The sequence below is a fragment of the Meles meles genome, chromosome 19, assembly GCF_922984935.1.
Source record: "Meles meles chromosome 19, mMelMel3.1 paternal haplotype, whole genome shotgun sequence".
Lineage (NCBI taxonomy): Eukaryota > Metazoa > Chordata > Mammalia > Carnivora > Mustelidae > Meles > Meles meles.
Genome location: NC_060084.1, coordinates 3,050,931 through 3,077,441, shown reverse-complemented (window position 1 = coordinate 3,077,441; position 26,511 = coordinate 3,050,931). Strand labels below are relative to the sequence as shown.

Genomic DNA, 26,511 nt, shown 5'->3' with positions numbered 1-26,511 from the left:
GGGGGCTTGTCTGAGATGCATTTTTTCCAGGCTTCTTCCCTGCAGCATTTCGGGGGGTCTGGAGTGGGTCTGGGTGCCCCAGGGTTCAGCAAGCTGGAGTGGTTGCTGGCAGCTTCTTGGGAGATAAAAGTCCAGGTCGGAGGGGGCAGGAAGGGAGCCCACCTTTTCTCTTACCACGGGGAGCAACTCGGCCACCAGCACGGAGGGAAGCGGCTCAAAAGAGCGCTTCCTCTTCCTGACTCACCCTGCTTCTCTGGGCCCAAACTCCTGGGGCTGCCCCCTCCCTGCTGCCTGCTCAGGGGGGCATCCCCCAGGGACCTGTCTCTCTGCCCTCAGCTTCCACCTTCCCCAGAGGGTTGGCTCTGGAAGGGAGGGGTCCAGAGAAGGGAACCTGAGGCCATGCCTGCATGGAGCCTGTCTGAACGGTGGGCTGCTTGGGAGACACATTGGCCAGGAAGCCATGGGATCCCTTGCTGAGAGGGAGAAAATATGCAGCTAAGTCCTAACTTCCTTTTGGGGTCCTGGGCTTCTCCCCACCTGCTTCACTCTCCAGGTCCCCAACCGAAACACACTCGCCTCTTCTCTGCATCCAGCCTCCCTGAATTCGCCTGGGATCAGCCCTGCCTCGGTTTCCCTCTGCCCAGGCGTGAGCAGTGGCGCGGCACATGGCTGGGTCTGCAGGCGCGTCAGTGCACCTGGATCGCCACGCTCCCCTGAATACGGAGATCACCATCCCTCCTGGATAACCCCGCAGAGCGTGGACGCACAGTGCCTTCCTCCTGGGGCTCCAGCCGGCACAGAGCCTGCTCATAAAGGCGCCCCAGGTCTCTGGGCCTGTCGAGGAGCTGCAGTGAAAACTACCTCTTAGCACAGAAGTAATTTAGCGGAGAGCCTGACCACGGGGCAGCCATTTACCAGCAGGATCTGCAAACGCCTTTGAGCTCCTCAGAAGGCAGGCGCTGGGTAAATTCCAGGCATTATAGGCGATTAAAAGAACAATCCCACTCTGGAAAGACTAGCTCGAAGCTGCGGGGCAGGACGAGGTGGGGGGCCGCACAAGCCGTCTTCCTTGAAGATCTGCAGAGGCAGACGTCCTCTGTCGGGAGGAAAAGCCCAGCGGAGGCCCGCACCCTGTCATCGTCGCTCCCCGTTTGCCTGGGTGACGTACTGAAGCCGAGTCTTGGGTGTCCGTGACCCCAGGACCGAAGAAGCGGGAGGTGGCTGTGTCTTTGGAGGCTTCCGACCCCGGGCCACGGCTGTGTGAGCTTGTCCTGGGACAGCTGGGGGACCTGACCTGTGCACTCCTATAGAGGGTTCTGCTTCCTGACGTTGTCCTCCCATTCAGAGATGGGCTCTCGTGCCTTCAGTTTGCTTCTCCTGACACTGGCTGGCACATTTCCACGGGCTCACGGGCCCCTCGGGGTCTTCTTTGGGGAAGTGCCCGATCAGTCTGGGTTGTCTATTTTCAAAAACTGATCTATCATTTTTGGTGTATATGGACACACATATTAATGTTCTGTGCAGCGACTGGATTATACGTATCTTCTCCTGGGGCTGCCCTTTTCACTGAAGATGATTTTGGAACAGAAATTCTTGACTTCAATGCAGTACAACGGACTTATATGTCCTGTTTAAACAGGTTTGCCAAGCCCAGGTCAGAAGTTATTTTTCTGTGACCTCCCGGAAGCTGTATCATTTTGCTTTTCATATTTATTTTTTTTAAACTTTTTTTTTTAAAGATTTTATTTTTTATATTTGACAGACAGAGATCACAAGTAGGCAGAGAGAGAGAGGAGGAAGCAGACCCCCTGTCGAGCAGAGAGCCTGATGCGGGGCTCGATCCCAGGACCCTGGGATCATGACCTGAGCAGAAGGCAGAGGCTTTAACCCACTGAGCCACCCAGGTGCCCCTGCTTTTCATATTTAGACCAATAATCTGGGAGACAGCGGTCTGCACCGCGGAAATGTCTAAAACTAAAGTCTGACAACAGCCTGTGTTGGTGAAGCGGGACTGCTCCCACGCTGTGGACAGGCTGCTTGACAGGCGGAACGTCCTAGAAGGCAACAGGCACGCACCGACGCCAGGTTCGCCGCTACGCGCGCTCCGAGAGACACGTGCGCCCCCACGGGAGTGGTAGCAGCAGCGTCTGTATCAGGAAGTGTGGAAGAACCCAAAGGTCCCTCAACGGGGAAATGCGTCTACAGCGGGGTTCCTTGCTACTGTTATTTACACAGAAATGGGTGAAAACTGCCACCCACAATGATGTGAGCGGATCAACAGACACAATCAGAATATGTACCGTCAACTTGCATTTCTGCCAAGCTCAAGAAGCGGGCAGTCCTAATCCCCGGCACGGGCATGAGGGACGGACTCCTGGGTGTCCGTAAGGTTCTAAAGAGTCTCTCTATATCGCTCTATCTATATTTAAAGATTTTATTTATTTATTTGACAGAGACACAAGCAGGCAGAGCGATGCTGGACTCGATCCCACGACGCTGAGATCGTGACCTGAGCCAAAGGCAGGCACTTAACTGACTGAGCCCCCAGGCACCCTCTATATCTCTCTCTGTATATGTTTTAAGATTTTATTTATCTGAGAAAGGGTGTGAGCAGGGGAAGGAGCAGAGGGAGAGGGACAAGCGGACTCTGCGTTGACTGCCGAGCCCGATGTGGTGCTGGAACCCACCATCCCGAGATCACGAGCTGGACTTGACCTGAAATCAAGAGTCAGACGCTCAACTGACTGAGCCACGGCTGCCCCCAAGAGACTATGTTTTAAGGGGTGCCTGGGTGGCTCAGTTGGTTGAGCATCTGTTTTCAGCTCAGTTCCTGATCCCAGGGTCCTGGGATGGAGCCCCCCATCGGTCTCCCTGCTCAGTGGGGAGCCTGCTTCTCCCTCTGCCCTTCCCACTCTCTCTTTCTGTCAAATGAAAAAACAAAATCTTAAAAAAAAAGAGACTATGTTTTGAGCTTGGTGGTGGTTATAGGAGTCTGTCTACTTCTTTCACTTGTGAAAATGCACTGAGCCTCACGTTTGTGATTTGTACTCTTTTCTGTATACGTTGTACTTCAATAAACGTCCCACTGAAACACAAACCTCTCGCCAAGTATGTCTGAGATGGGGATACAGAAAATTTAGGACACGAATGTAAGTGGGCAATGGACGGGTTCCAGAAAGGAAGTGTTTAAGTAGTCCAGAAAGTATGAATTACAATCTTATAAAGGTGTTTCACGGCGTATCTCCTTCAATAAATTTAAATCTAGGGCTTCAGAATTACAAAATACAGAGCTCTGCCATCAAGGGAGAGGGGATTAGAAGGACACTCAGAAAATGATGAGACTTCGGATGAGTTTGCTTTCTCGGCTTGTCCCTTTTTTGTTTGAGCTGTCATACAGCAGGTCTCTGTGGGCGTGTCCTGATCCGTGGGGACCAGGACAGGGCGGGGACCAGGACAGGGCTCCCGGGGCGCAGGCTATGAAGCTGCGTCCTGAAGCGGGAAGTGCAGGACCGATCCAAGACCAAACCTGGAAAATTAAATACGTGTGAGAGACATCTCCGAGGGGAGAAGAGGAAGACTCTGACCTTTTGCTCTACCATGCTGGGCCTCAGGCTCGGAGCTTGTTCAAAAGCTGGGAGTCTGGCATCCATCTGTTTTGTACTGCTCAAAGGTGACACGCACATTTTGTGCATTCTGTGCGCAGCACATTTTAAAAGAGAAAAAATCAAAGCGTCTCCTGCTGCGACGGAGTTCACTCGGGAGCCCCGCTCAGCCAGCCCTCGCCCGCGGAGCCGTGACGCTCTCAGCGGCTGCCCTCCCCATTTAGCAGCTTCAGGGGTCAGCCACATGGTCCGGTGCCTCGGGCCCTGGCTGCCTGGGTACCGATGCATGAACCGCTGCCTTCCTGGGGATCTGAAATTCTTCTCGGTGAAGTGCGTGCTTTGGTCAGAGACTAGGGTTTTTAAAACCGTGGCCTGAATCTACTGGCTCAAGTGTCAGCTTCTGGGCTCAGAATCGCAATGAGTTAGGATGCTTGCGGTTGGGGCACCTGGTGGCTCAGTGGGTGAAGTGTCTGCCTTCAGCTCAGGTCATGATCCTGGGGTCCTGGGACCGGGGGACCCCACATCATGGGGCTCCCTGCTCGGCGGGGAGTCTACTTCTCCCTCTCCCCCTCCCCCTGCTTATGCTTGCTCTCTCAAGTGAATAAAATCCTAAAAAGAAAGAAAAAAAAGAATGCTTGGGGTCTGGGGCCAGAGATCTGCAAACATTTCCTAATATCTTACTTGTATTTACACCTTCTACCTCTTAAAAGCTCCTTTAAGGTTCTTTTCATCTCCATATCCAGAACATTAAAGATGCCCAGGTGATCTCTGCAGATCAGACTGCTTTCTACCCAGCCTTCGTGGAGGGGGAAGGGGGCAGGAGGATGGTAGAAGGGAGGGATTACATTTCTTCCTGATTTTCTGCTGGGAGCAAACACTGACGTCACAGTAAGGAGGAAAATGTTAACCCCGGGGCTGGGGCGGGAAGTCGAGCGGAATTGGGAAAGGGGTCTCCCAGGGGAGTGGCCGCACCTGAAGCCCTTGCCTCCCCTCCCCTTCCCTCTGGTCTGTCTCAGGTAGATGCTCCTGCGTGCCTGGGCCCCGGTTCCCGCCTGCGAAATGCGGACGAGGCCGTGAGGCATCACAGGGTGGCCGGGCAGGTGCGTGTAAAGGAAAGGGTTGCGGACACGGAAGCTGTGGTTGTCTTTTGAGAAGAGACGCTTTCATGCATTCACTCCGTCACTCAGTGACCGTGCACTGGATGGTACTAGAAATAAGCACTTCTTTTCCTCTCAGTCTGGCCTGGAACGGTCACAAAATTAGCAGCGACGAACTCCCTCCAGTGGAGCCCTGACGCCTCCGGCCCCCAGCGCGAGCACGTGCGTTCTTCCCTCCGCTCGTCGGGCCGCTCCTGCAGACAAGCATTATCGCCTCCTGTTTCAGACAAGACACGAGAGACAACGCGCTCACAGCCGCACAGCTAAGGCGGTGACGCTGGCGTTCACACCTGGCCGCGGCGACGACTCCCTGCCGCACACCTCCTCCCAGCAGCGGGGACCCGCCGTCGCTGCATCGTGGAGCTTCCGGAGAGGGAGAGAAGGGACTGCTGGAGGCTACAGGAAGATTCCCCTTTTTGAGAAAATCCAGTGCTGAGAAACGAGCCACTCTTCTTCAGGAATGAGGCCGCTATGGAGCGGGGGACCCAGAGGGCACTGAATCCGGTCCACCTGGGGCTTCCCTGGACCCCCAATGCCAGAGGTGCACCCAGGGCCCTCGGCAAACTGGCCAGTGTCCTGCCTTGGGGCAGACTCCCCGGCGACTGCGGGCCAGGCCAGGCCAGGAGCCTTGCCACGGAACTTCGCCGTCATTCTGAAATGCCGCTATTTACGGGCTTATTAATGGTGTCTGGAACGTTGTTTGGACAGCACTGAGCAGAGGGCGTCATTCTGCTTTGCAAGGCAACGCAAGTTCGGGCCGAAGGCTTCCTCCAGGCCCACTCAAGTGGGTGCCCTGACGGCTCCTGTGACACAGCTCTGAAGCAGACCAAGCACCCAACTCCGCGCCGCTCTAAAGCTGACAAGGTCTTGTGCTCTACGCAAGATCCTCGCATCACACGGCAGGGAAACGTCGACCCCAAGATGTTCATCCTTAAGGAAAAAAAGCAGCCTTGGAAGATAGCTATTTATCCTAAGAAATGGCAAAGCCGATCACATTTTGCATCCCATTCAAAAGATCTCTTACACATTTTAAGAAGAAACAAGTCAGAATTATGGAGATAAAAGTACTCGCGCTATCCTCTGGGTTCTGAAGCGCTCGGAAGTGAAGTCAGATTACTCTGCTGCCTATCTCAGAGCTGGCAGGGCGAACACAGCCATTTTCTGCCGGGCCTTCTCCTGAACTGGGAGAAAACAATCCTATGTTTAAGAGGCACTGAGTTGGGGCGCCTGGGTGGCTCAGTGGATTAAGCCGCCGCCTTCGGCTCAGGTCATGATCTCAGGGTCCTGGGATCGAGCCCCGCATCGGGCTCTCTGCTCAGCAGCGAGCCTGCTTCCTCCTCTCTCTCTCTGCCTGCTTGTGATCTTTCTCTATCAAATAAATAAATAAAATCTTAAAAAAAAAAAAAAAAAAAGAGGCAGAGTTGATGGAAAGCCTCAAAGAATGCCAAATCAGTAAAACAGACGTCTACCTTTCGCCTCCGCTCTCTTCACTGAAACGGCTAAAACGTCCACAGGGTACAGACTGATGCTGGTGACGACTCTCCTTGCGTCTTACCTACCACGAGGTTATGAAAGAGCAACTGGGGTGAGACAGATACGGCACCGAAAAGGGGCAGTTTTAGAAGCCAGTATTTTTCTTTTGTAGCTAGGAGTCACTCTGTGCGGGAGTCATGGGCTTTCCAGGCATATCCGAGAAATAGGCTGTTCTACCAAGGCTAATTACACGAGAACTTTCTACACCAAGGTGGCTTGAAAATACCGGATCCCCAGAATTCGGACTTGAAAATTTAAATTGCTCCAGATTTCCAAGTTGTTTTCCATTCTAAGTCAACCGAATTTACCTGGAATGAGCCCGGCGGACTTCCCCTAGCGAGCATGCTGCTTCTGTTCTGCGGGAAGTTCTCGAAGACGTTCCACTTCCAGTGTCCTCAGTTCCTAAAGGCCACCGTGATTAGAAATGGAAATGACATTTACATCCCTTAATAAGTTATCTGTCCCTCTCATTTCTTACTGGATGGGGGTCGTGGACGAGACAAGGTCCCCCTAAATGATATGAAGCCTGTGGCTGGCTCTGGGGGGCAGTTCTACACCCCCCCACCCCGCCCCCATCCCTTCGATTCAAGTGGGAAAGAACTACTTAGGAATATACCTTGTGCCAGTTCTTTAAGTCTTTTCTACAAAAAGGCAGAGGACGACTATGAATGCGCAGCTACCTGGCAGGTTCTCACGTTTATCCCCGGGAGGGAAACAAGAAGCTGGTTCTCAAGGCCAGGGAGCCTGAGGACGGCGAGGCCCTGGAGGAGAGCGGGAGGGAGCCCGGCACAGGCTTCTGCTGTTTTCACAAGGATTTAGGAGGGGGCATCGCGCTTTGGAAATCTGGTGGTTGTTTTTCAAGGATACAGTCTTCCTTTTGGAACATGTAACATGTTCTTCTGAAAAGTACGCCTGACCCGGCCACAGAAAGGGGGGCCTGGTTCTAGCAGAAATCCGAACCGGAGGGCGGCACAACGCTCCTGGAAAGCGTGTGGGAAAAGCAAGTACAAGCATTCCGGGGAAGGTGAAAATAGGGAAAACAAGAGTGGGTCTTCAAAACACAACGCCTGCAAACTGGCCTTAGCCACACCTTCATTCCGAACGGCTCTGCCAGTTCCTTGACCTGGAGCTGCACGGAGCACAGGCTCTGTTTAATCCAGGAAAAGAGCATTTAATCCAGGTAAAGGCTGGAGGCCATCCCTCTCCCTTTCTGAAACACACACAAGCCCAGCGGGAGCGAGACCGCTCACCGCGCTCCATCTGTAATGGGCCGGGCATCCAAGGCGGGGAGTGAGGAAGCGAGAGCGCGCCGACCCGTCGCCCCTCCATCCGCGTCCGCACACAAAGTAACACCAGCTTCAAAAATTAAGGGGAAGACGTATCTTAAGAAAGGGCGGAGGAAATGACTCATCTAGGAAAGAAAAAATGCAGCAGAACCACCAAGTCTCCCCATGATCTCCCAGGACAGCGTTTAAAAGCCTAACCCAGGGTTCCAACCATACAAATTACAGAGTGCTCTGTAAAACTCGGGGAGCCCAAGTTTTATTTGGCTTCTGTTGCTTCAAATACAGAAGAAGAAATTATTTTGAGGATAGATTAGAATCATTTAAGATAAGCACGGAAGTGAGTTAGGAGCTGGGACTGATTTTTGCCTTTTAAAGACCATCTTAACGCAATTCCATTTTCCCTGTTTTGATTCCTCAGGTTTACAAGCTTTCCGGTTGACTGAGAAGCATCACACTCTGCTCCCATCCAAGTTCCCGTTCCCGGCGGCGCTGTTTTTACTCTTAACGATGAAGGTTTCTCAGGCAACAGTGGCATTATTCCCACTGTGTGGTCGCGACAGCTACATGAGCCCGACCGGCTCGGAGCGGCTCTGTTCACAGCCGCGCGCACCCGGGCCCCAGACCGGACGAAACGAACCCAATGGGATGACAACTCACAAACACTCACACGAGTATAAGGTCTGGGCTTTTCTCTTTTTGTCTTTAAAAGGTAGTTCATAAGCCTTAAAAAGTATTCTCTCCAGATTGTAAAAGGTTAGTTAAAACTGTTTAATAGGAACAATCTTGGACAAGCAGAAACAGCTCTGATTTGGAGATCAGAGCAACGTACAAGTGGGAAGGACTCCACAGGGATGGTCAGATGGGCCAGTCTGCACCTCTTCTAGACTCTGCATTAAGAAGACGGCTGATGGACAGTCTGCCCGCTGTCAGGGCATGGGCCACCTCTGAAAACTGTCAGCTTTCCACACAGGCTAGGAGAGATCTTATTTACATTTAAAAATAGCTTTCTTCTTCAGTGTAGTGGAAATGCCCAGAGAGCAGTCACCAAACCCCTCCCTAGCACAGATGCAGAACAGCTTTATTGATCTCTGGGTTTGTCCAGTCATTCCGAATGTCGTCCAGGTGGTTATCGAAATCCACAAGAGTCTCGTAGGACCGGCTGTCCAGGAGTGACGCTGAGATCCTCTGGGCCTCTGGCCAGTCTTCACAGTAGTCACTACGGGGTGAAACAGGAGAGATCAGCCCTCAGTGAACAACAGGCGGCTTTCCGGCAGAGGAACCAGAGGACCGGCCGCACACACAGTGGCATGAAGGAGAACGGTGGCGAACGGTAGCAAACACGCATGTTTCAAACACACACACGGATGTGCACACAGACTACGCAGCACGGTTAAGACATGAAAGAGACCCCCTCCAGAGGAAAATCTGAAGATGCTGGAGGGCGGTGGTGATTATAAATGACCAAAGCAAATGCCTGAAAGTGGCGCCCCGGGTGGGGAGCAGAAGCCCCGGGAGTAACACTCAGGCTCTCTCAGGAGCCGGGGAGCATGCAGAATTTCTGTAGTTTGTACATTGCCCTGGAGAACGTGCCAACTTAAAAACAGAAGGCCAGGGCCAGCCGGGTGCCCGGGAACAGCCCCCGCCCAGCCCCACGCCGTGCACAGGTCATCACGAGAACGCGGCACTCACTAGTGTGGGTCCCTGCACCGCCATCTGTTTTCATGGTGTTCGTACACGTGGATCGTAGGCACCACGCAGTCCATCGTGAACTTAGTGTTGTCTACCTGCGCACAAGACAGAGGACGCACTCGTGAACACGGCTAACAAAGAACCGGCGGCGGGCCGGACTCCGCAGGGCCGCACACACCCCCGCGGCGCAGACACTGCAAATCCGACACGTGCGATCCCGCCTCGCAAGTGGTCCGAGGCTAAGCGTGCGCTACGCAGAATACACGCAGGACTCCAGGCTCTCCATGAAAGCGGAGCTTCTGAGTACTACTTCTCTCCCTGCTCGAATCCTGTCTGAACGGAGCCCGTTTAACCAGGCTTTTGATGTTCGCTGCTGTCTACCTGACTTCTTCCTTCCCTGTGGGCGGCCGGCTAATTCAGCGGCCCTCACACTTGAGCGTGAGTCAGAATCATCTGGAAGCTTATTGAAGCAGCCAGCTGGGGCCCGAGGATCTGCACTTCTGACAAGTTCCCAAGCGGCGCTGATGCGGCTGGCACAGACCCCCCCCTTTGAGAGCCGCTGAGCAGGAGCCTCCCCCGCCCCCCCGCGGCCGTGGAGATGTGGAGCGCGCTGTGACCACAGCGCATTCACACGCGCCTGGGATTCAGCAAGCCCGGCTCTGCAGCCGGGAGGAGACCACAGAGGGCAGCACTGGTCTACAGTGTCTGCACAGAAGATGGCTCATGGGCTCAAGCTCCACGTTAACAAGAGGACGCTCAGCAGCTGTCCTGGCAACAGAGAACACAACCGCACCCAAGAGGGACTCACCATGATGAGAGCCGTATCGCTGAAGCCCTCGGCGATTCTGGAGGCCACCTTCTCTGCGACCTGGTTTGGACTGCAAAAGATCCAGCAGTGAGTCGACTGCGAGCCGGCTTCCGCCGCCCCACACAGTCTCCCCAAGGTGGGGCTCACAGGCACCGCCACTAACGGCAGTGGCCCTCACCTGTGCGCTCCTCATGACCATCAGAGGTGACTTTGTACTAAGGAAAGGGAATGCCGTAAGGGCGACGGGAAGCATGGTGCAAAGCACTTCAGTGCGTTCCAGAAGAGGCATATTTATTTATTTAAATTAAAAAAAATTATTTATTTGACAGAGATCACAAGTAGGCAGAGAGGCAGGCAGAGAGAAAGGAGGAAGCAGGCTCCCCGCCGAGCAGAGAGCCCGATGCGGGGCTCGATCTCAGGACCCTATCTCAGTCCCTGAGATCATGACCTCAGCCCAAGGCAAAGGCTTTAACCCACTGAGCCACCCAGGAGCCCTGAGGCATCTTTTCTAAAAAAAGATTTTATTTATTTATTTGACAGAGAGAGACACAGAGAGAGAGGGAACACAGCAGGAGGAGTAGGAGAGGGAGAAGCAGGCCCCCACCAAGCAGGGAGCCCGAAGCAGGGCTCCATCCCAGGACCCTGGGACCATGACTTGAGCCGAAGGCAGACGCTTAACGACTGAGCCCCCCAGGCGCCCCCAGCAGAGGCACCTTCTAAGCAGAAAGCCTCCTGGTCCCCACGGAGAGCACCCGAGCACCCCTCGAGGCCGCAGCTCCCGCTGCACGCTCTCACTCTGGGCTCCAGGCCAGACACCTCTTGGACCCCCCGTGCCATCGCACACTCGGCAAAGGGACTCTGTCCACCTCTTAGCCGGTGGCGATCGAGCCAACTGACTTAATTTTGAAAATTCCTAGGCCATTCCAAATCTTCGTCACGCTCGCCGGCACTCCGTCACAGGCTCTGGCCCACCCCAGCCTCGATAAATGACTTGCTACCTTACGCCTATCGAGGTGAAGCAGACAGGCTCGCGCACCATCCCTGTGCCGCCCCGCGCCCGGCCATTTTTCTTTTAAGATTTTATTTCTTTACTTGACAGAGAGAGAGAGAGAGAGAGAGAAAGGAATACGAGCAGGGAAGTGGGAGAGGGAGAAGCAGGCTTCGTGCGGAGCAGGGAGCCCGATGCGGGACTCGATCCCAGGACCCCAGGACCATGACCTGAGCCGAAGGCAGACGCTGAACGACTGAACCCCCCAGGTGTCCCCCCACCCCCGCCGGCTATTTTTCAGTCCATCTCAGGCAGAGGCCTCCTGGCATCCACAGGCCCCTTCACGCACACCTCGGCCTTGGGGGCCTCCTTTATGTTCTCTCCTCCCAGTGGCCTCCGCTCTGGTGCTAAATCTCGAGCCAGTCTTTCTCTTTTTAGGAAAAACATTATGTAACTGGTTCTCTAGCCCCTGTCCAATCTCTCTTTCAACCATGTTTCTGATCAGACTGATGTATTAGTGTTATTGGTGTTTATTGGTGTACTGCAATAAGCTGACAGTCTTGTCCCTTGGCGCCACTTGGTCACCGCACTGTGCAATCTGGCACCTGCGCCTTACCTTCGAGGGGCAGCACCCTGGAGGCCTGCCAAGCACCGGCACCCTCCCTGGTCCCAGCCAGAGCCCCCTGCGTCCCGGCCGCCAGCCTGCTCTAGGTTGTGGGATCTGCTACTCGTCTTTGGCCCCTCACCAGGGCCATACACCGGCGGGGCTGCTGACCCGCTCCTTGCCTTAGCCTCCTTGGGTCACCCTGCCGTCTGCTGTGTTCAGACGCTCATTCCATACCTGGGTTTCCAAAATTGCTTCCTAACCGGTATCAATTTCTAGGCTCTTTTTAGTTCATGTATCCTGAAAACTCTTTAGATCGATTTTCCTGAAATGAAACTTCCATCCTGTTCCCTGCTGGCCTCCGCTGCTTCTGACGTTCTCAGCCTGGGAGAGCCAGGCCTTTCTCCCTGCGGACCTAGCCACCGCTCCTGCTCACAGACGCAGTCCTTCGTGCGTCTTTAATTTCGGGGGAGCAGTCTATAGCCGACTCCCTCACACGTCCCTCCCCCCACTCACACTGTTCCCTTCCACATCGGTTTCTGCTGACTGCATCGCTTCCCATCTTTCATGCCCAGAAGACACCGTCCTCTGTGGGAGCTCTTGCCACACTGCCCCCGAGGGGGCCCGTTTGTCCTGTCTCTAAACCCTGTTTATTTCTAAAGTGCTTTAACACCTACTCCTCGGCGCACGGTTGACTTTTCGTGCATCTTATCTCCCAGCACAAGGAGAGCCTCAGCTTTTTGAAGCAAGGACGGAGCCAAGTATATTTTAACAGCCATAAAAACACATTGATAATTGTAGGTTTACTTAAGGAAACACACTATACAATTGTGTAGTGACTGAGCTGGGAAAAAAAAAAGACAGATTAACAGTGTTTTATGAAAAAGAATTATTTTATCTACGTATTCTATTTTCATGTTCACAATTGAGAATCGGTATGAAGTGCAGGATTAGGAAAAATGAAGCAACAAAGCAGCTTCAAAGAGAAAGGGCCCCAGGGGTTCCTGTCCCCCAGGCCACCATGGAAAGGTCTGCAAGGGACAGCAGAGCTACACTGTTTCCCAGGAGCCGGCAGGCGCACAGTTCCCGCGGCTCAGACGGCGAAAGGCAACAACCGGGACTGGAGCCACGGAGGCCCGCCTATCCGTCCACAAAATGTGGACAACACACACTCCTGTCCCTAGCTCGTTCACACCTCAGGTGCAAAGGGAAAAGCCAGCATTTGCATAAAGCATCTGCCATAAAGAAACTTACAAAACTATCATCCTAACACTTATGATGATCATGGTAGCCAGTGACTTTTATCAGGAAGGGTGTGAAGAAACATTCATCAAAAACAAGAACTACTACGGGGTGCCTGGGTGGCTCAGTGGATTAAGCCATTGCCTTCAGCTCAGGTCATGATCTCAGGGTCCTGGGATCGAGCTCCGCATCGGGCTCTCTGCTCTGCAGGGAGCCTGCTTCCTCCTCTCTCTCTGCCAAATAAATAAATAAAATCTTAAAAAAAAAAAAAAAAGAACTACTACTTTAGATGCCCAAGAACTCAAATTAAAAAAAAAAAAAAATTTTTTTTTAAAGATTTTATTTATTTGACAGAGAGAGACCACAACTAGACAAAGAGGCAGGCAGAGAGAGAGGGAGAAGCAGGCTCCCCGCTGAGCAGAGAGCCCAATGTGGGGCTCGATCCCAGGACCCTGAGATCATGACCTGAGCCGAAGGCAGAGGCTTAATCCACTGAGCCACCCAGGCGCCCTCAAATTTAAAATTTAAAAAAAAAATTTTATTTATTTATTTGAGAGAAAGAGAGAACACGAGCAGGGGTGGGGAGGAACAGAAGGAGAGGGAGAAGCAGGATCCTGGCTGAGTAGGGAGCCCAATGTGGGGCTCTATCCCAGGACCCTGGGATCATGACCTGAGTCGAAGATAGATGCTCAACTGACTGAGCCACCGAGGTGCCTCTAAAATGTATTCTTTTTTTTATTCCTTTTTAAAGATTTTATTTATTTATTTGACAGAGAGAGAGGGAACATAGGCGGGGGGAGTGGGAGAGGGAGAAGCAGGATTCCCGCTGAGCAGGGAGCCTGACTGGGGCTCTATCCCAGGACCCTGGGATTATGACTGAGCCAAAGGCAGATGCTTAACCAACTGAGCCACCCAGGCGCCCCTAAAATGTACTCTTTTGAAAAGAGTTTATAAGATTATAGTTAATAAACTGAAAAAGTATTTGAAAGAACTGCCAATTTTGTCCACATTTTTTGGTATTAAAGCACTTTGTCTCAAATACTGACCTCCCCCAATCCTAACTGCATTCCTAATGTAGGACTGTCACGTTATGACAGTAAGGTCACTCCTTTGCTTACTAGGCTGTATCAGCTCTGCTCCTGAGAAGCCTCAGCGGTCAAATAAAACTGAGGGCACCTGGAGGCAGAGACTGCTTTGTCCATTTCCCCCTGCCAACCAGCACTAAGCTAGGCATTTGCTTGACCAATCTTGACCTAAAAGCGTTTTACGGAGCACTGAGCATCTAACTTCAGACCAGGGGGCTGTGCCTGGTACTGACATCAACCCACATGACATGCAAATCACGAAGCAAACCCCGGCAGTTAGGAAGTGCTATGATAAAACTCGACACAATGACCTAGAGTTTAGTAAGCAAGCGGAACTGTTACAAGCACCTTACATTTCTTTTCGTAACACAAAAAGCTCACTGACCTTTTTTCTTTAAAACTATGTTTCTTACGCTATACTTTTCATCTCTGCGACTCATCTGTAGCGGAATTTTGTGCCTCTTAATCCCCTTCACCTGTTTTCCCCGCTCCCCCACTCACCTCCCCTCTGGCGACCACTAGATTGTTCTCTGCAGTTAAGAGCCTTTTTAATTTAATTAATTTATCATGTCTATTTCAAAGATTTTTATTTTTTATTTATTTTTTAAAAAAGATTTTATTTACTTTTTATTTGACAGATGGAGATCACAAGTAGGCAGAGAGGCAGGCAGAGAGGAGGAAGCAGGCTCCCCGCTGAGCAGGGAGCCCGATGCGGGGCTCGATCTCAGGACTCTGGGATCATGAACTGAGCCGAAGGCAGAGGCTTAACCCACTGAGCCACCCAGGCACCCCTCAAAGATTTTTATTTTTAAGTAATCTCTGCACTCAAGACAGGGCCCGAACTCACGACTGCGCATTCCACCGACCGAGCTGGCCAGGCACTCCAAGAACTGTTCTGTTTTTTAGATCCACATGTAAGAGAAATCATACAGTATTGTCTTTCTCTTGTCTGACTTATTTCACTTAGCTTAATACCCTGTAGGTCCACCCGTGTTTTGGAAAACGACAGCCAGATCTCCTTCTGTTTCACGGCCGAGTCCTAGTCTATGTAAACACACGCCGTGTCTTCCGGGTCCATTCATCTACGGACGGACACAGGAGCTGGGTCCAGGCCTTGGCTGTCAGAAACAGTGCTACGACAAACGCCGTGGTGTATGTGTTTTTCCCAATCAGTGTTTTCATTGTCATCTTCTTCGGTTAATTACCTGTAACTGGGAATTAGTGGATCACAGGGTATTTCTATTTCTAACTTTTTGGGACCCTCCGCACTGTTTCCCACAGGGAAACACCCCCACCGCCAGCGCAGAGGACTTTTCTCCACGTCCTCACCCACGCTTGGTATTTCTTGCGCAGTTGATCCTATGGCCATTCTGACGGGCGGGAGGTGCCATCTCACCGTGGTTTTGATAGGTGCTTCCCTGACGATCAGTGGTGCTGACCATTCTCTCTCGGGTCTCTCGGGCCATCTGCATGTCTTCTTTGGGAAAACATCTATTCAGGTCCTCTGTCCATTTCTGTTTGTTTGTTTGGGTGTTGAGTTGTTTAAGTCGTTTATATATTTTGGATACTGACCCCTTATTGCATCATTTCTACACATCTTCTCCCACTTACTAGCCTGCCTTTTTGTTCTGATGATGGTTCCCTTTGCCAGGCAAAAGCTTTTTATTTTCTCAATAGTTTGTTTGAATGATCCTGTTTTGAAAAAAGTATACACAGGACTAGTAATAGTACCAGCCTGTACTTTGAACCAAGCACAAAGCTAAACACGGTTTATGTTGCTTCACTTTGTCCTCAAGACCAATTTCTGAGGCATAAGCTTTTACTACCATTTTACAGATAGGACCACAGCGGCCCAAGAGGTAAACCAGTAAGTCACCTATGATTTGAATCCAAGTCTACCTGGTTTTAAGGCTCATGCTATGAGACACTGTTCATCAGTTGATATATCTATCTCAATTATCAATATATATATATATTTAAAGATTTTATTTATTTGACAGAGCACGCATGCACACACGCAAGCGGGGGGAGTAGCGGGGAGAGGGAGAAGCAGGTTCCCTGCTGAGTGGGGAGCCCAATGCGAGGCTTGATCCCAGAACTCTGGGATCATGGCCTGAGCCGAAAGCAGACACTTAACCGACTGAGCCACCCAGGCGTCCCAATCAATGGATATTTCCAAAAGAGGAAATTTTTAGCCACGTCTAAAGGTTGAAGAGAGAAGTGAAGGTTTTCCAGGCAGAGGCAGACGGCACTGCGGAGGAAATTAGTGTAATCTCAGCTCCTGAGCTTCCGAGCTGTGTGGCCTTTGTGCAGGGACCATCTCTGGCTACTTTCTTCACCTGAGTGTCCTTGGGAGGGTTAGACAGGATGGCACCAGTAAATCCTAACACAGCCACGACCCACACATCCTGAGGATTGAACCCTACATCCAGGAGGGACTCACCAGAAGGGACTCCAGGGTGATCGGGCACTCTTGTCCTCCAGCTCATCCCTACAGACCTGGCAATGGGCTGTTAGTAGGTAGATAAACACAGACAGTGATGGGGGAATGCAAAAGCTCCTAAGCAGAGCAGGTGAAGGTACCAGAAAAGTCTAGAAGTTCCGAGCAGCACGAAAATGCTGTCTGGGTAGGAGAATTCTGGGCTGGGCTGGAATGAGGTCTGAACAGAGGCAGGAAGATGGGAGTAGCATGAGCCAAAGGAGGCACCCAGGTGAGAGCCATGCACGTCCGTCCGGGGCGACCATGTGAGGTGGGGATTTGGGGAGCAGTGGGTGGAGAGGAGGCATCTACACTCGACAAACTGGTGCCATTACCTCCTGCCTGGTCCCTTTGTCTTTCTGCAAGAGCGGCTAAGAACTGCTCGGTTCAGGGAACCCTCCTTCCAAGGATAGCTCCCCACCGCTTACGAAGTGAAGCTCCCAAGTCCACCCGGTGTCTACCGCATGGGCCCCTCTCCGGACGCTCTTCCCTCCTGCTCCCCACACATGCACCCGACAAGACTCTCCTGGGCATTCAGACGACAGCCCTCCCCGAGGGCTTCTCTGGTGGTCCCAGGGGAGGACTTCCTCACTGCGCTTGCTGCCATAGCCTCCGCACCCGCCTCAGGGCACGTGGCCCCGTCTGGCAGCAGTGCTGGGCGGGCAGTATCCTTCCTGGTCCCTCCAGCAACCTGCGGGCAAAGGCTACCAGTGTTTAGCTTTTGCCCAGCAGAGCCTGGCCCGGGGTCAATCTTCTGGGTAACAAAGACCAGCACTGACAAGGGTCCTGGGCATAGGCTCCGGGTCAGAGACAGAGTCATCCACGCATGGGAGGTGGATGGCAGCAAATGGAGAAGGGGTCTTAGTGGGAGCGGTGGGTCCCGGGCCCACAGAGGCCCCGAGTGTGGTCGTCCAAGCAGGGGCTTTAACGGGGTTGTGTGGAGCCCAGCACCTCGCTGGCTACGCCGCCTCCCTCCGAGTCCTCCTTGGGGCACCGGCGCCTCATCCTTACCAGCATTTAGGCACAAGTTCACTGTGTATTTCCAAACATACTACCGAGTCCACCCTCTCGCCTGTGCTAAGCAGCTGTGCAGAACTCCAGGTGGGGCTTTGGTCTGGGACCCTCCACTGCAGCCCCCGGACGCCTGGACTCGGAAGTCAGCCGGCGCTATCTGACAACGTGAGGAGAGCAGGAGAGCACCATGCGGGGGCCCTCCTATCTGCTCCTGGCTTCCGGCTGGCGGAAACCCCCGGGAGGTCAGGGCAGTGACTCTTCTGGGGCTTCCCCTAACAGGTCATACACAGCAGGCTGGCTGCTGGCCGTGGCCCTAAACCAAGAGGCACTGCTTCCTTTGATGTGGACTTCTTTGCCACACTCCTCCTTCCCTGTCCCTTCGGGCCCAGGGACGGTACCGCGGATGGCACCGCTTCGGTCACACCACTACCCTCCGTGTGCGCATACTACCAGACCTTAGGTTACAACCCAAAATGAGCCCTTCCCAAACCATCCGAACTCCAGTGTGTCATCGGTTTTTCCGGTGAGGCAGAGACTAAGGCAGAAAGCACACCCAGTCCTCAGCCCTGCTTGGTGAGAACCAGGCCCGCGTGAAGGAAGATGCCGGCATTACATCTTCCTCACAGGATCAGATCCCAAGAGCACCAAATCTAAACGTTTTTATTTGTCCCCAAGGAGAGTAGTATTCTTTCCTAATGTTCTGTCCTACACCATTCCTAGCTGGGACAGAAATCAGAGGCCCCTGACTGTTGATTTCATTGCATGAACTCCCTCTGAGCAAAATAAAGAAGAAACAAAACACAATCCCAAACTAATGTAACTGTTAGGATTTCTGTTGTTTGGAATTATCCACATCACAGTTCCTCTCAAATACTAGAAACAAGCACAGGACGTGGGGAGTGGTTTTGTTCTCACAAGCCTACAGAAGGTCAAAAGGCACATCAGAGACTATCTGTCCCACGATCATTCCTTCAGACCACAGGGTTTTTGCACGGACATACCTCGCATCCTTGACTCGTTCGTTAGCCTGATAATAACCGGCAATCACGTAGCTATTATCTTTGCACCATGAATCAATCTGAAAGAGAAACAGAAATTGGGAGGAAAAGATGAGTGATTTTCCCTTAAATGTCACCTCTTAATAAACACAGGAGACCTTGGCCCCACCCCCACAACCCCAACGCTGGGACGAGAGACAGTATAGCCTCTGAGTCCTCTTTTCCAGGAGAAAGGTCACACCAGCTTGTTGTCTATGGTCTGTGGGAGGCCACAGAAAACAGGAGAGCGTGGTCTCACCCTCACGGGGCGGGGGGGGGGGGATGCGGTGCCCACACACACTGCGCAGGTGCGGCCATCTTTACCCACTTGCTCTTAAGACAGACAGAACGGAGGCATTCTGGGGCTTGAGCAGCCCTTGTGCTCTTGGGGTCAAGATTCCACAGATAAGCAAACTAAAGCTAGAGGTGCCCTAAGTTTGCAGAGCCACGGAGCAGAACCCGAATGGGGACCGTAGTCTCTTGAAACCACGTCTTTTTATGTTGTATTTAAATTTCTGTGTTCCTAGCAACCAACCACAGAAGCACTTCATGCCGGTGCAGGGGGTAAACGGGTACACGGGCGTGTGCACAGGCATGCACACACACACGCTCTTCCACTCGAGTCCCTGTCAAAGCGCTTGTCTGTTTTATAACGCCACTCTTCCCACAGATCTAACTTCCGGCAGGTTGAATGCCATTCTTAAAAACAACAAAATGTCATCCTGTTTTTGCCATAATGGAATTTTAAAAATATACTGCGATAAGTTCTATTCTCAGTCTGCATAAGAGGAAATAAAATTGACCCTCGTTTTTCAGAGCAAATTAACTAGTGAAAAACACTCTTCTTTTTCAACAAACATGGCTGTATCACTTTTTTTCTCGGATTCTGGTTTGGGGCTCGGGCAAAGTGTTCCCTATGACTGAAAGCAGACTTCACAAAAGGGTCACAGTCCAAGGTTCCCTGGCTCACACAAGGGTTAGAATAGTAATTCTGGCCTCCTAAGAGCTCACAAATTACCATATTGGGTCAAAACCAAGGCTCACTGAACCAACTGCCTGTTTTGGTCACCCACCCAAAAGATTAGGGCTATGTCTCCAAAATATTTACAATGGCTCTTTCACTGTAACTTTGTTACCAATTCCTTCCAAATCACTTACATTTTGCTTCTATCACCTCTTAAAGAAACGGGTTCCAGAAACTTTCTCTTGCTGCTTACCGTGGCAATTTCTTTCCTCTTCCTCTAAACCTGTCTCTTTGCAGCACCAAAGGGCATAGCCTGGCTCTAAAATCTGGCATCTGCTGCATTCCCTGACCTCAAACCCCAGAGATCAGCCTCCCCTTCAGTGTAGCCCTCTCAGCCTTTGCTTCTACTCAAAGATCAGCCTCTTGAGGGTGTCCTCGCTGACCACTTGGGCATCCCTCTCCTGGCTCTCTGGTGAGGCTTGTCCTTTTATCCAGCGTCAGAACTAAAGATGAGTCTAAAATGGGTCAGCATAAGGGCATCTGGGTGGCTCAGTTGGTTAAGCGTGTCTGCCTTCAGTTCAGTTCCTGATCTCAGGGTGCTGGGATGGAGCCTGGCATGGGGCTCTCTGCTCAGCAGGGAGTCTGCTTTTCCCTCTGTGCTTCCCCCCACCAAATACACAAAATCTTTAAGATAAATAAATAAATGAGTCAGGAGGACTGATTCCTTCTAGAAGCTCTAGGGGAGAATTCACTCCTTGTCTTGTCCACCCTCTGGAGGTCACCCACATTCCTTGACTGGTGGCCGCATCACTCTGACCTCTGCTTCCTAGTCACATCTCCTTTCTCTGATCTTGCCTTTCCTTTTTCCTTCTAAGAAGGAAGGGGCCCATCATATAATCTAGGCTCATCTCCCTGCCTCACGGTCTTTATCTTAATCTCATCTGCAAAGTCCCTTTGCCAAGTAAGGTCACAGAGTCACAGGTTCCAAGCATTAGGATGCAGCCGTGCTGGGGGGCCACTTTTGGCTGACTGCAGCGACATTTACTATGTGGATTATTACTTGCTGCTGCTGCTGTTCTGACCACTCCAGGCGCTATCTTTAGTGAGCACTCTAAGCTGCTCTTAGATCCCTTCCTGGGAGGGAGGTACAGTAGGGGACTTGTCCCCCAGCAGAGGCGCACGGTATCACCCTGCATCTGTCCTGAGGGAGCACACAAAGTACCTGACGTGAAGGTGATTCTTGTGACAAACATAAGGACCTAACCAATTCAAGCAGAAAAATGGTGTCATGACCTTGAACTTCCAGGAGAAGTCTCTGAAGAGACTGCCCCAAAAGCAAGCCAGGTCACAAAAGCTCTGGCTTGGTTTTAAAACTTTCGAATGATTCAAACAAGGACAACCAAGTTAACTATAAAGGTGCCTATTTTAATTTAAAAAAAAAAAAAAAAAAAAAGACTTACTTATTTGAGAGACAGTGAGCAAGTGCGCATGAGCAGTGGGAGGGGCAGAGGGAGAGACTCCCCAAGCAGACTCCCCACTGAGTGTGGAACTGTGGGGCTTGATCACCTAACCCATGAGATCATGACCTGGGCCGAAACCAAGAGTCAGAGACTCAATGACTGAGGCACCCAGGTGCCCCTGAAGGATGCTTATGAAGGGCATGTACGGCTTGTCCACGGGTGTCCAGACAGACACACAAATGAAAAATGGAAAACACAAAGGGGTACATATAGAACTAAGGGCTCCCACCAGGTACCAGAGCCTGCAGAGAGGCTGCGTGAACAAGTTTTTAATAATATGGAAGCATTTTCTTTGGCGGTTTCAGAAATGGAGCCTTATTGGGTGAGAGTGACCTGGAGTGTGGTACAAGTCGGTGGGCAGAAGGCGAGCAGAGTGAGTGGGGGGAGGCAAGGATGGGGCGGGCAGGGCTCGAGGGGCTCCAGAATCCTGCAGAAAGCCCAAATGGCTCATTAATGAAAAGCTTGTGGATTTGAGAGACAGCTTGCTCAGTCAAGTCAATTCGTGCCCAAGTGGGACGGGTCACGGCAAAAGAACTGAGCAGCTGTCCCTCTGTCCTCTTGTGAATCCATCTTCCATTCTCCCTGCTCTCCTGCCATACTGGGAGCAACCCAAACGAGACCACAGTTCAGGGCAGCGCTCTGAAACCCGATGTCACTTACTACAACTGACCGCACACAGGGACTAACTTCACATTTGCTTTGTAGTTCCTTTCACCTTCCAGAGGGGAGAAGCACACTTCTACCGTGCATACGCCTGCCCCCTCTGCCCAATGCCTTTCCGGCTTGTTTCATCTCAGGTACACAGGAGAACTACGAAAGGCACCGGGCCCTACGCGTTCGTTCCCAGTTCAGCTCTGCACAAAGAAAGCAGCTCCTCTCTGCAAACTTGCCTGCATGTGCACGTCTGACACGACAATTTGCAAAGCACGATTACCTACCTCATACGACTATGCCATACGCCATCGCCACAAAGCAGGTAAGAGAGAACTGATAAGAGCCACTCTGAGGAGGGCATCACTCCCACACTTGCCACTTAAAAGCTGAGGGTGTCTGTGAGCCTCGCTGTCTGCAGCAACAAGCAGGTCTTGGGAGCCTAAGGAGAGGGCTGGCTAGATTCACTGAGAAGAAAAGCTCCTTCTCAAGTGGGAGACTGGTTTTTCTATAGCCTGGGAAGGAGCTGAAGCCATGAAAGAGCTCTGAAGGCAAAGGGGAGAGGGTGAAATTCAGAGGAAAGAACCGAAACGAGGACCCGAGCAGCTGTCTCCGTCTCCTCCCTGGCTAGCAAGTCAACGTCAATGTTCTGGAGAGAAAACAGGGCTAGGGAAGAGCTAGAGGACAGCAGCCCGTGCAAATGAGCACAGAGAAGGCACAAGAGGCAGCAGAAAGAATCCTGCATCGAAATCAAGGTGATCAGACCAAATGGCAAATAAGAAAGTCATCTCGGCAGAATGTAATCAAAAGGGGCTCCAGAGAACTAGGAAATCAACGAGAGGAAAAGGACAAAAAGGGATTACAGAAACAGCAGATCTATGCTAATTTTCCTGCTAACATTTTATGGATTTTTGCTATTAGAAATAATTCCATCACTACCTACGTCAAAGGGTTGTAAGGATAAGTAACAGGCATAAGTACCTAAAACAAAACGAAAAGCACCCAGAAATGCAAGGATTTTAAGTGGAAAATTATAATGAAAAGCTTTTCAAAGGAATCTGATGCTGCCCTTTGATGGACTGCATATCAAGTGAGTCTTTCCCACTTACTAAAAATAACTACAATATGAAACTCCCTGAATAGAAAAAAGCCATGAGAATAAAGCCTCCCTTGTACAGTTTCATGGATTTAGAACCTTAGTGAAATCACATCTACCACAGCCGATACACTGATAAAGGATGGCTCCCCGTGCTGAGATTTTTCATTGCCTTCAGGTTATAACGTTGCTAAGTCACACGCTGAAGAGCACAAACCTAAATACCTTAACCCAGTAAAAATTTTTCAGAGGGGCACCTGGGTGGCTCAGTCGGTTACGTGTCTGACCCTTCAAGCCCCAAGCTGGGCTCCACTTAAAAATCAAAAACAAAAGCTGTTGCAGAGAATCTAGTTTAGACTTAACTGTGCCGGACGGGAGCCTTACACACGGATGGGCATGTCTGGGGAAGTGCGGCAAGCTGAGGGTCAGGGCGGAGGGGAGTGACACGGGGGCAAGGCCGAAACAGGGCCTCATGTGGTGCCCCTCCCCCTCTTAACAGCCTGATGGCGGTGGGCTATTTCAAGAGTCGAGGTCTCCTCTGGGCATCTTCCCTCCCTGGGTAAGTGGTTTGGGAGGCAGCTCTGCTCCTCGGGGAAAATCCACATAAAGCGACTCCAAGGCAGTTGCTCATAGTTCGTGAGTCTAATTCCCTCCAGTGTTGCGTTTACATCTATAACAGTAACATAACGCTTTACCCCGTGAGGGTGTGAAGGTTACTTAAGAATGAAAAGCACTAGTAATACTTTGACCATCCCAACTGAGGCACAAGTCTGTCTTTAAGATGCTTAGGTGTTTCTGATAGGATTTTAAATGGATTTAAAGCAATACACCTCGCCCCTCTGGCTACTCCTCGGCCAGCTGGCCGACTCTTCTTCCTTCCACCCCGCGGAAGCAACAGCTCCCGGTGCTTCTGTGCAGCTCCCTCACTCCACACGCTGCCCTGTACGGCCTGCTCTCCAGCTTCAACGGTCACCGAGAAGCTACCGATTCTCAATCTACGTCTCCAGCCCCTCACCTAAACTCCAGACCCATTTTCAGCGTTCAACACTGGATCATCTTCACTTTCCCTCAGTAAATGGCACCACTGTCTTCCAATGCGTAAATCAGACACCAAGGTGTCTCCCTTGTTTCCTTCTCCCTCTGTTCACACGAGATTGGTCACCGAGTCCCGTGGATTCTCCCTCCTGGTCTCTTGGCTCTGTCTCGTCTGCGTGCACACTGGACTCAGTGCGGGCAGCCTCTGCCTCTGGTCTCCAACGCACTCTGTCTCCTCGCTGCAGCCACCACTGCGGGACGCAACTCCAGCCGTGCCACTCTCCTCTAGTGGCTTCCTTGTCCTCATGGTGGTGCCCCAACTTCTCTGCGGGATCTGCAAGCTGTTGTCCAATGGAATCTGTCTGCTGCTCACCTCTCTGCCCCTGGTCCCTTTATACTCCAGCGCCCCTCCACACCCCATTTTCTCTGGTCTTTGCACACACTGGTCCCTCTGCCTTGAATGCTCTCCCTTCACCTCCCCCTACCCCCCCCATTACCATGGCTGCCCTACTGTGTTACTCCTTGCATGTCCATTTCTCCAGGCAGCCTAGCCTGCCTTCCCAGGTTAGCTAGGGACCTCTCACCGCGTTCTGCTGGAGCCCATGCACCACTTATTCTTGGTATGTACTCTCTGCCTCCTGCAACCTTGAACGCTTGGCAGGTTTTGTGACCCACAGCCCAGCACAGGCCTGGCACGCTGCTGGAAAACGGAACAATCCTGCATTCATGCCCCTGGGAAACCCAGCTCCCTGCAGGAGACCGCACTTCACACACCCGAGTACCCCGCGAGTCCCGAGAACAGAGTAATGGAGGCAGCGGGACGAAAAGACGTGCATTATACCCACGCACACCTCAGCGATGATCTGGTACTGCCAGCGCGTTTCTTCAAGGGCTAAAATGACCGACTTTCTAAACACCTACGTCCTACCCATGTCCTCTCCAGAGATCCTATGAAGAAATTCACAGCACGCTCAGTTTACAGGCACTCAGAGATGTGCCCGGTAACCTGGGGGCGGGCCGTTGGCCCCGGGGTACTTCCTGCTTCCATGGGTGTCGTAACTGGGTGAATCATGAAACGTTTTCATTCCGCTTGGAGTTACGGACAAAGGAGTCTGCCTGCACCACAAACTTACTACTTCTATGAACTAACTTTTTTAGGGTCGTCGCTTACCTTTAAGTGAAAAGTAAACAGTGTCGACTCAGGTATGGAGGCAGCTCTGAGGTCAGGGGAGGTTTTAACAGCGGAGGGTTTAACAACTGGGGGCAACTCGAAGTGGTCGTTGGGCGCCGCTCATCAGCCCCCAGGAGCCACTGCCTACAGCTCCGCTACCAGCCGCCGACTGCACGCTCAAGCTCCCCCTCCGCACCGCAGTAAGGCCGGCCTCGGAGCAGACACCCCAGAGCGCTGGCCAAAGAGGTCTTTCTTTCTTTCTTTCTTTTTTTTTTTTTTTAAAGATTTTATTTATTTATTTGGCAGAGAGAGAGATCACAAGTAGGCAGAGAGGCAGGCAGAGAGAGAGGAGGAAGCAGGCTCCCTGCTGAGCAGAGAGCCCGATGCGGGGCTCGATCCCAGGACCCTGAGATCATGACCTGAGCCGAAGGCAGCGGCTCAAACCACTGAGCCACCCAGGCGCCCAAAGAGGTCTTTCTAATGTCACAAAGAGCCTTCGGCGTTTGGAACCCCGGCTGCCTTCCAGGGGGCGCCCGGCTCCCGATCCCGAGGTGCTGAGTTCAAGCCCCGCGCCGGGGGCAGCGCTAGCTTAAAGCAAGCGAATTTAACCCCAGGGCGCAGCGTGGCTAAGTCCGCAGCGGGGACCCGGACATTCTCCGCACGCGGACGAGCGCGGCCCCACCCAGGCTACCCTCCGAGACGTGTCTCGCGTCCGGGGCTGCGGTGTACTGAGGTCCCCAGAACCACGGCGTCTACACCCGCGGCAGACTTGCACGTGTTCCGGGACGGAGCGCGGGAACCGAGCTCCAGCGTCTACGTCCCGAAGGCAAAGCTGCGGGGCCGCGGCCCCCGGTGGCGGCGGCTTGTTTCTAAAAAGGCCACGGGCTCGAAGAAGTGACCACGACCCGCCCCCTGACGCTCCCCGAGGGGCACCCGCCACGGCTCCTGCTCCACCAGCGGCCCCGCGCCGCGCCCCGTCCCTCGCCGCCGGGAAGCCGCGCTCCTCAGCCGCAGACCCCGCGCTTACCAGGGAAAGGGCCACCTCCAGCATGGGGGCGAGGGCCAAGGTGCCGTGGAAGAGGGGGATACAGTCCACGAAGAGGGTGTGGTGGGCGCCCGGGCCGCTCAGCGGCAGGTGCTCCTTGCGCGGCTTCTGCTTCTCGGCCACCAGCAGTCCGTTGACGGCGCAGTGCGGGTACTTGGCGCCGTGCAGCACCATCTTGCAGTAGGCCTGGGTGGTCAGCTTCACCCCGGGCATGCTGAGCCCGGCCGGGCCCCGGAGGCCCCGGAGCCGGCGGAGGCCTGGATCCCTGCCCGGCCGCGCGGCGCCTCAGCGGAGAACGGGACGAGGCGGCGGCTGCCCACACAGGCCCGGCCCGGCTGCCGGCCGGGCCCTTCACACACCGACTCCCGGCCGGGAGAAGCCGACGCGCCCGCCTCACCCTCCGCTCGCGCTTCTGGCCGGGCGCCGCCGTAAAGCCGTCTCTCGACGCCGCCGTAAAGCGGCTCGGCCCGGCCTTTTACGACGCTCGCGGCGCCTCTCCGCTTCC

The 26,511-nt window shown here is 52.7% G+C and overlaps 1 protein-coding gene across 1 annotated transcript; it reads right to left on the bottom strand.

Moving 5' to 3' along the window:
- Positions 1 to 7,805: 7,805 nt before the first annotated feature.
- On the bottom strand, positions 7,806 to 26,441 carry EMC8 (ER membrane protein complex subunit 8). The gene is made up of 5 exons (XM_045987954.1): positions 25,989 to 26,441; positions 18,489 to 18,565; positions 10,076 to 10,145; positions 9,268 to 9,362; positions 7,806 to 8,794 (listed from the first exon to the last, which is right to left on the bottom strand). Exons 1-5 carry the CDS (start codon positions 26,217 to 26,219, stop codon positions 8,635 to 8,637), a joined length of 633 nt encoding a protein of 210 aa, XP_045843910.1. The 5' UTR covers positions 26,220 to 26,441; the 3' UTR covers positions 7,806 to 8,634.
- Between the last annotated feature and the right edge of the window lie 70 nt (positions 26,442 to 26,511).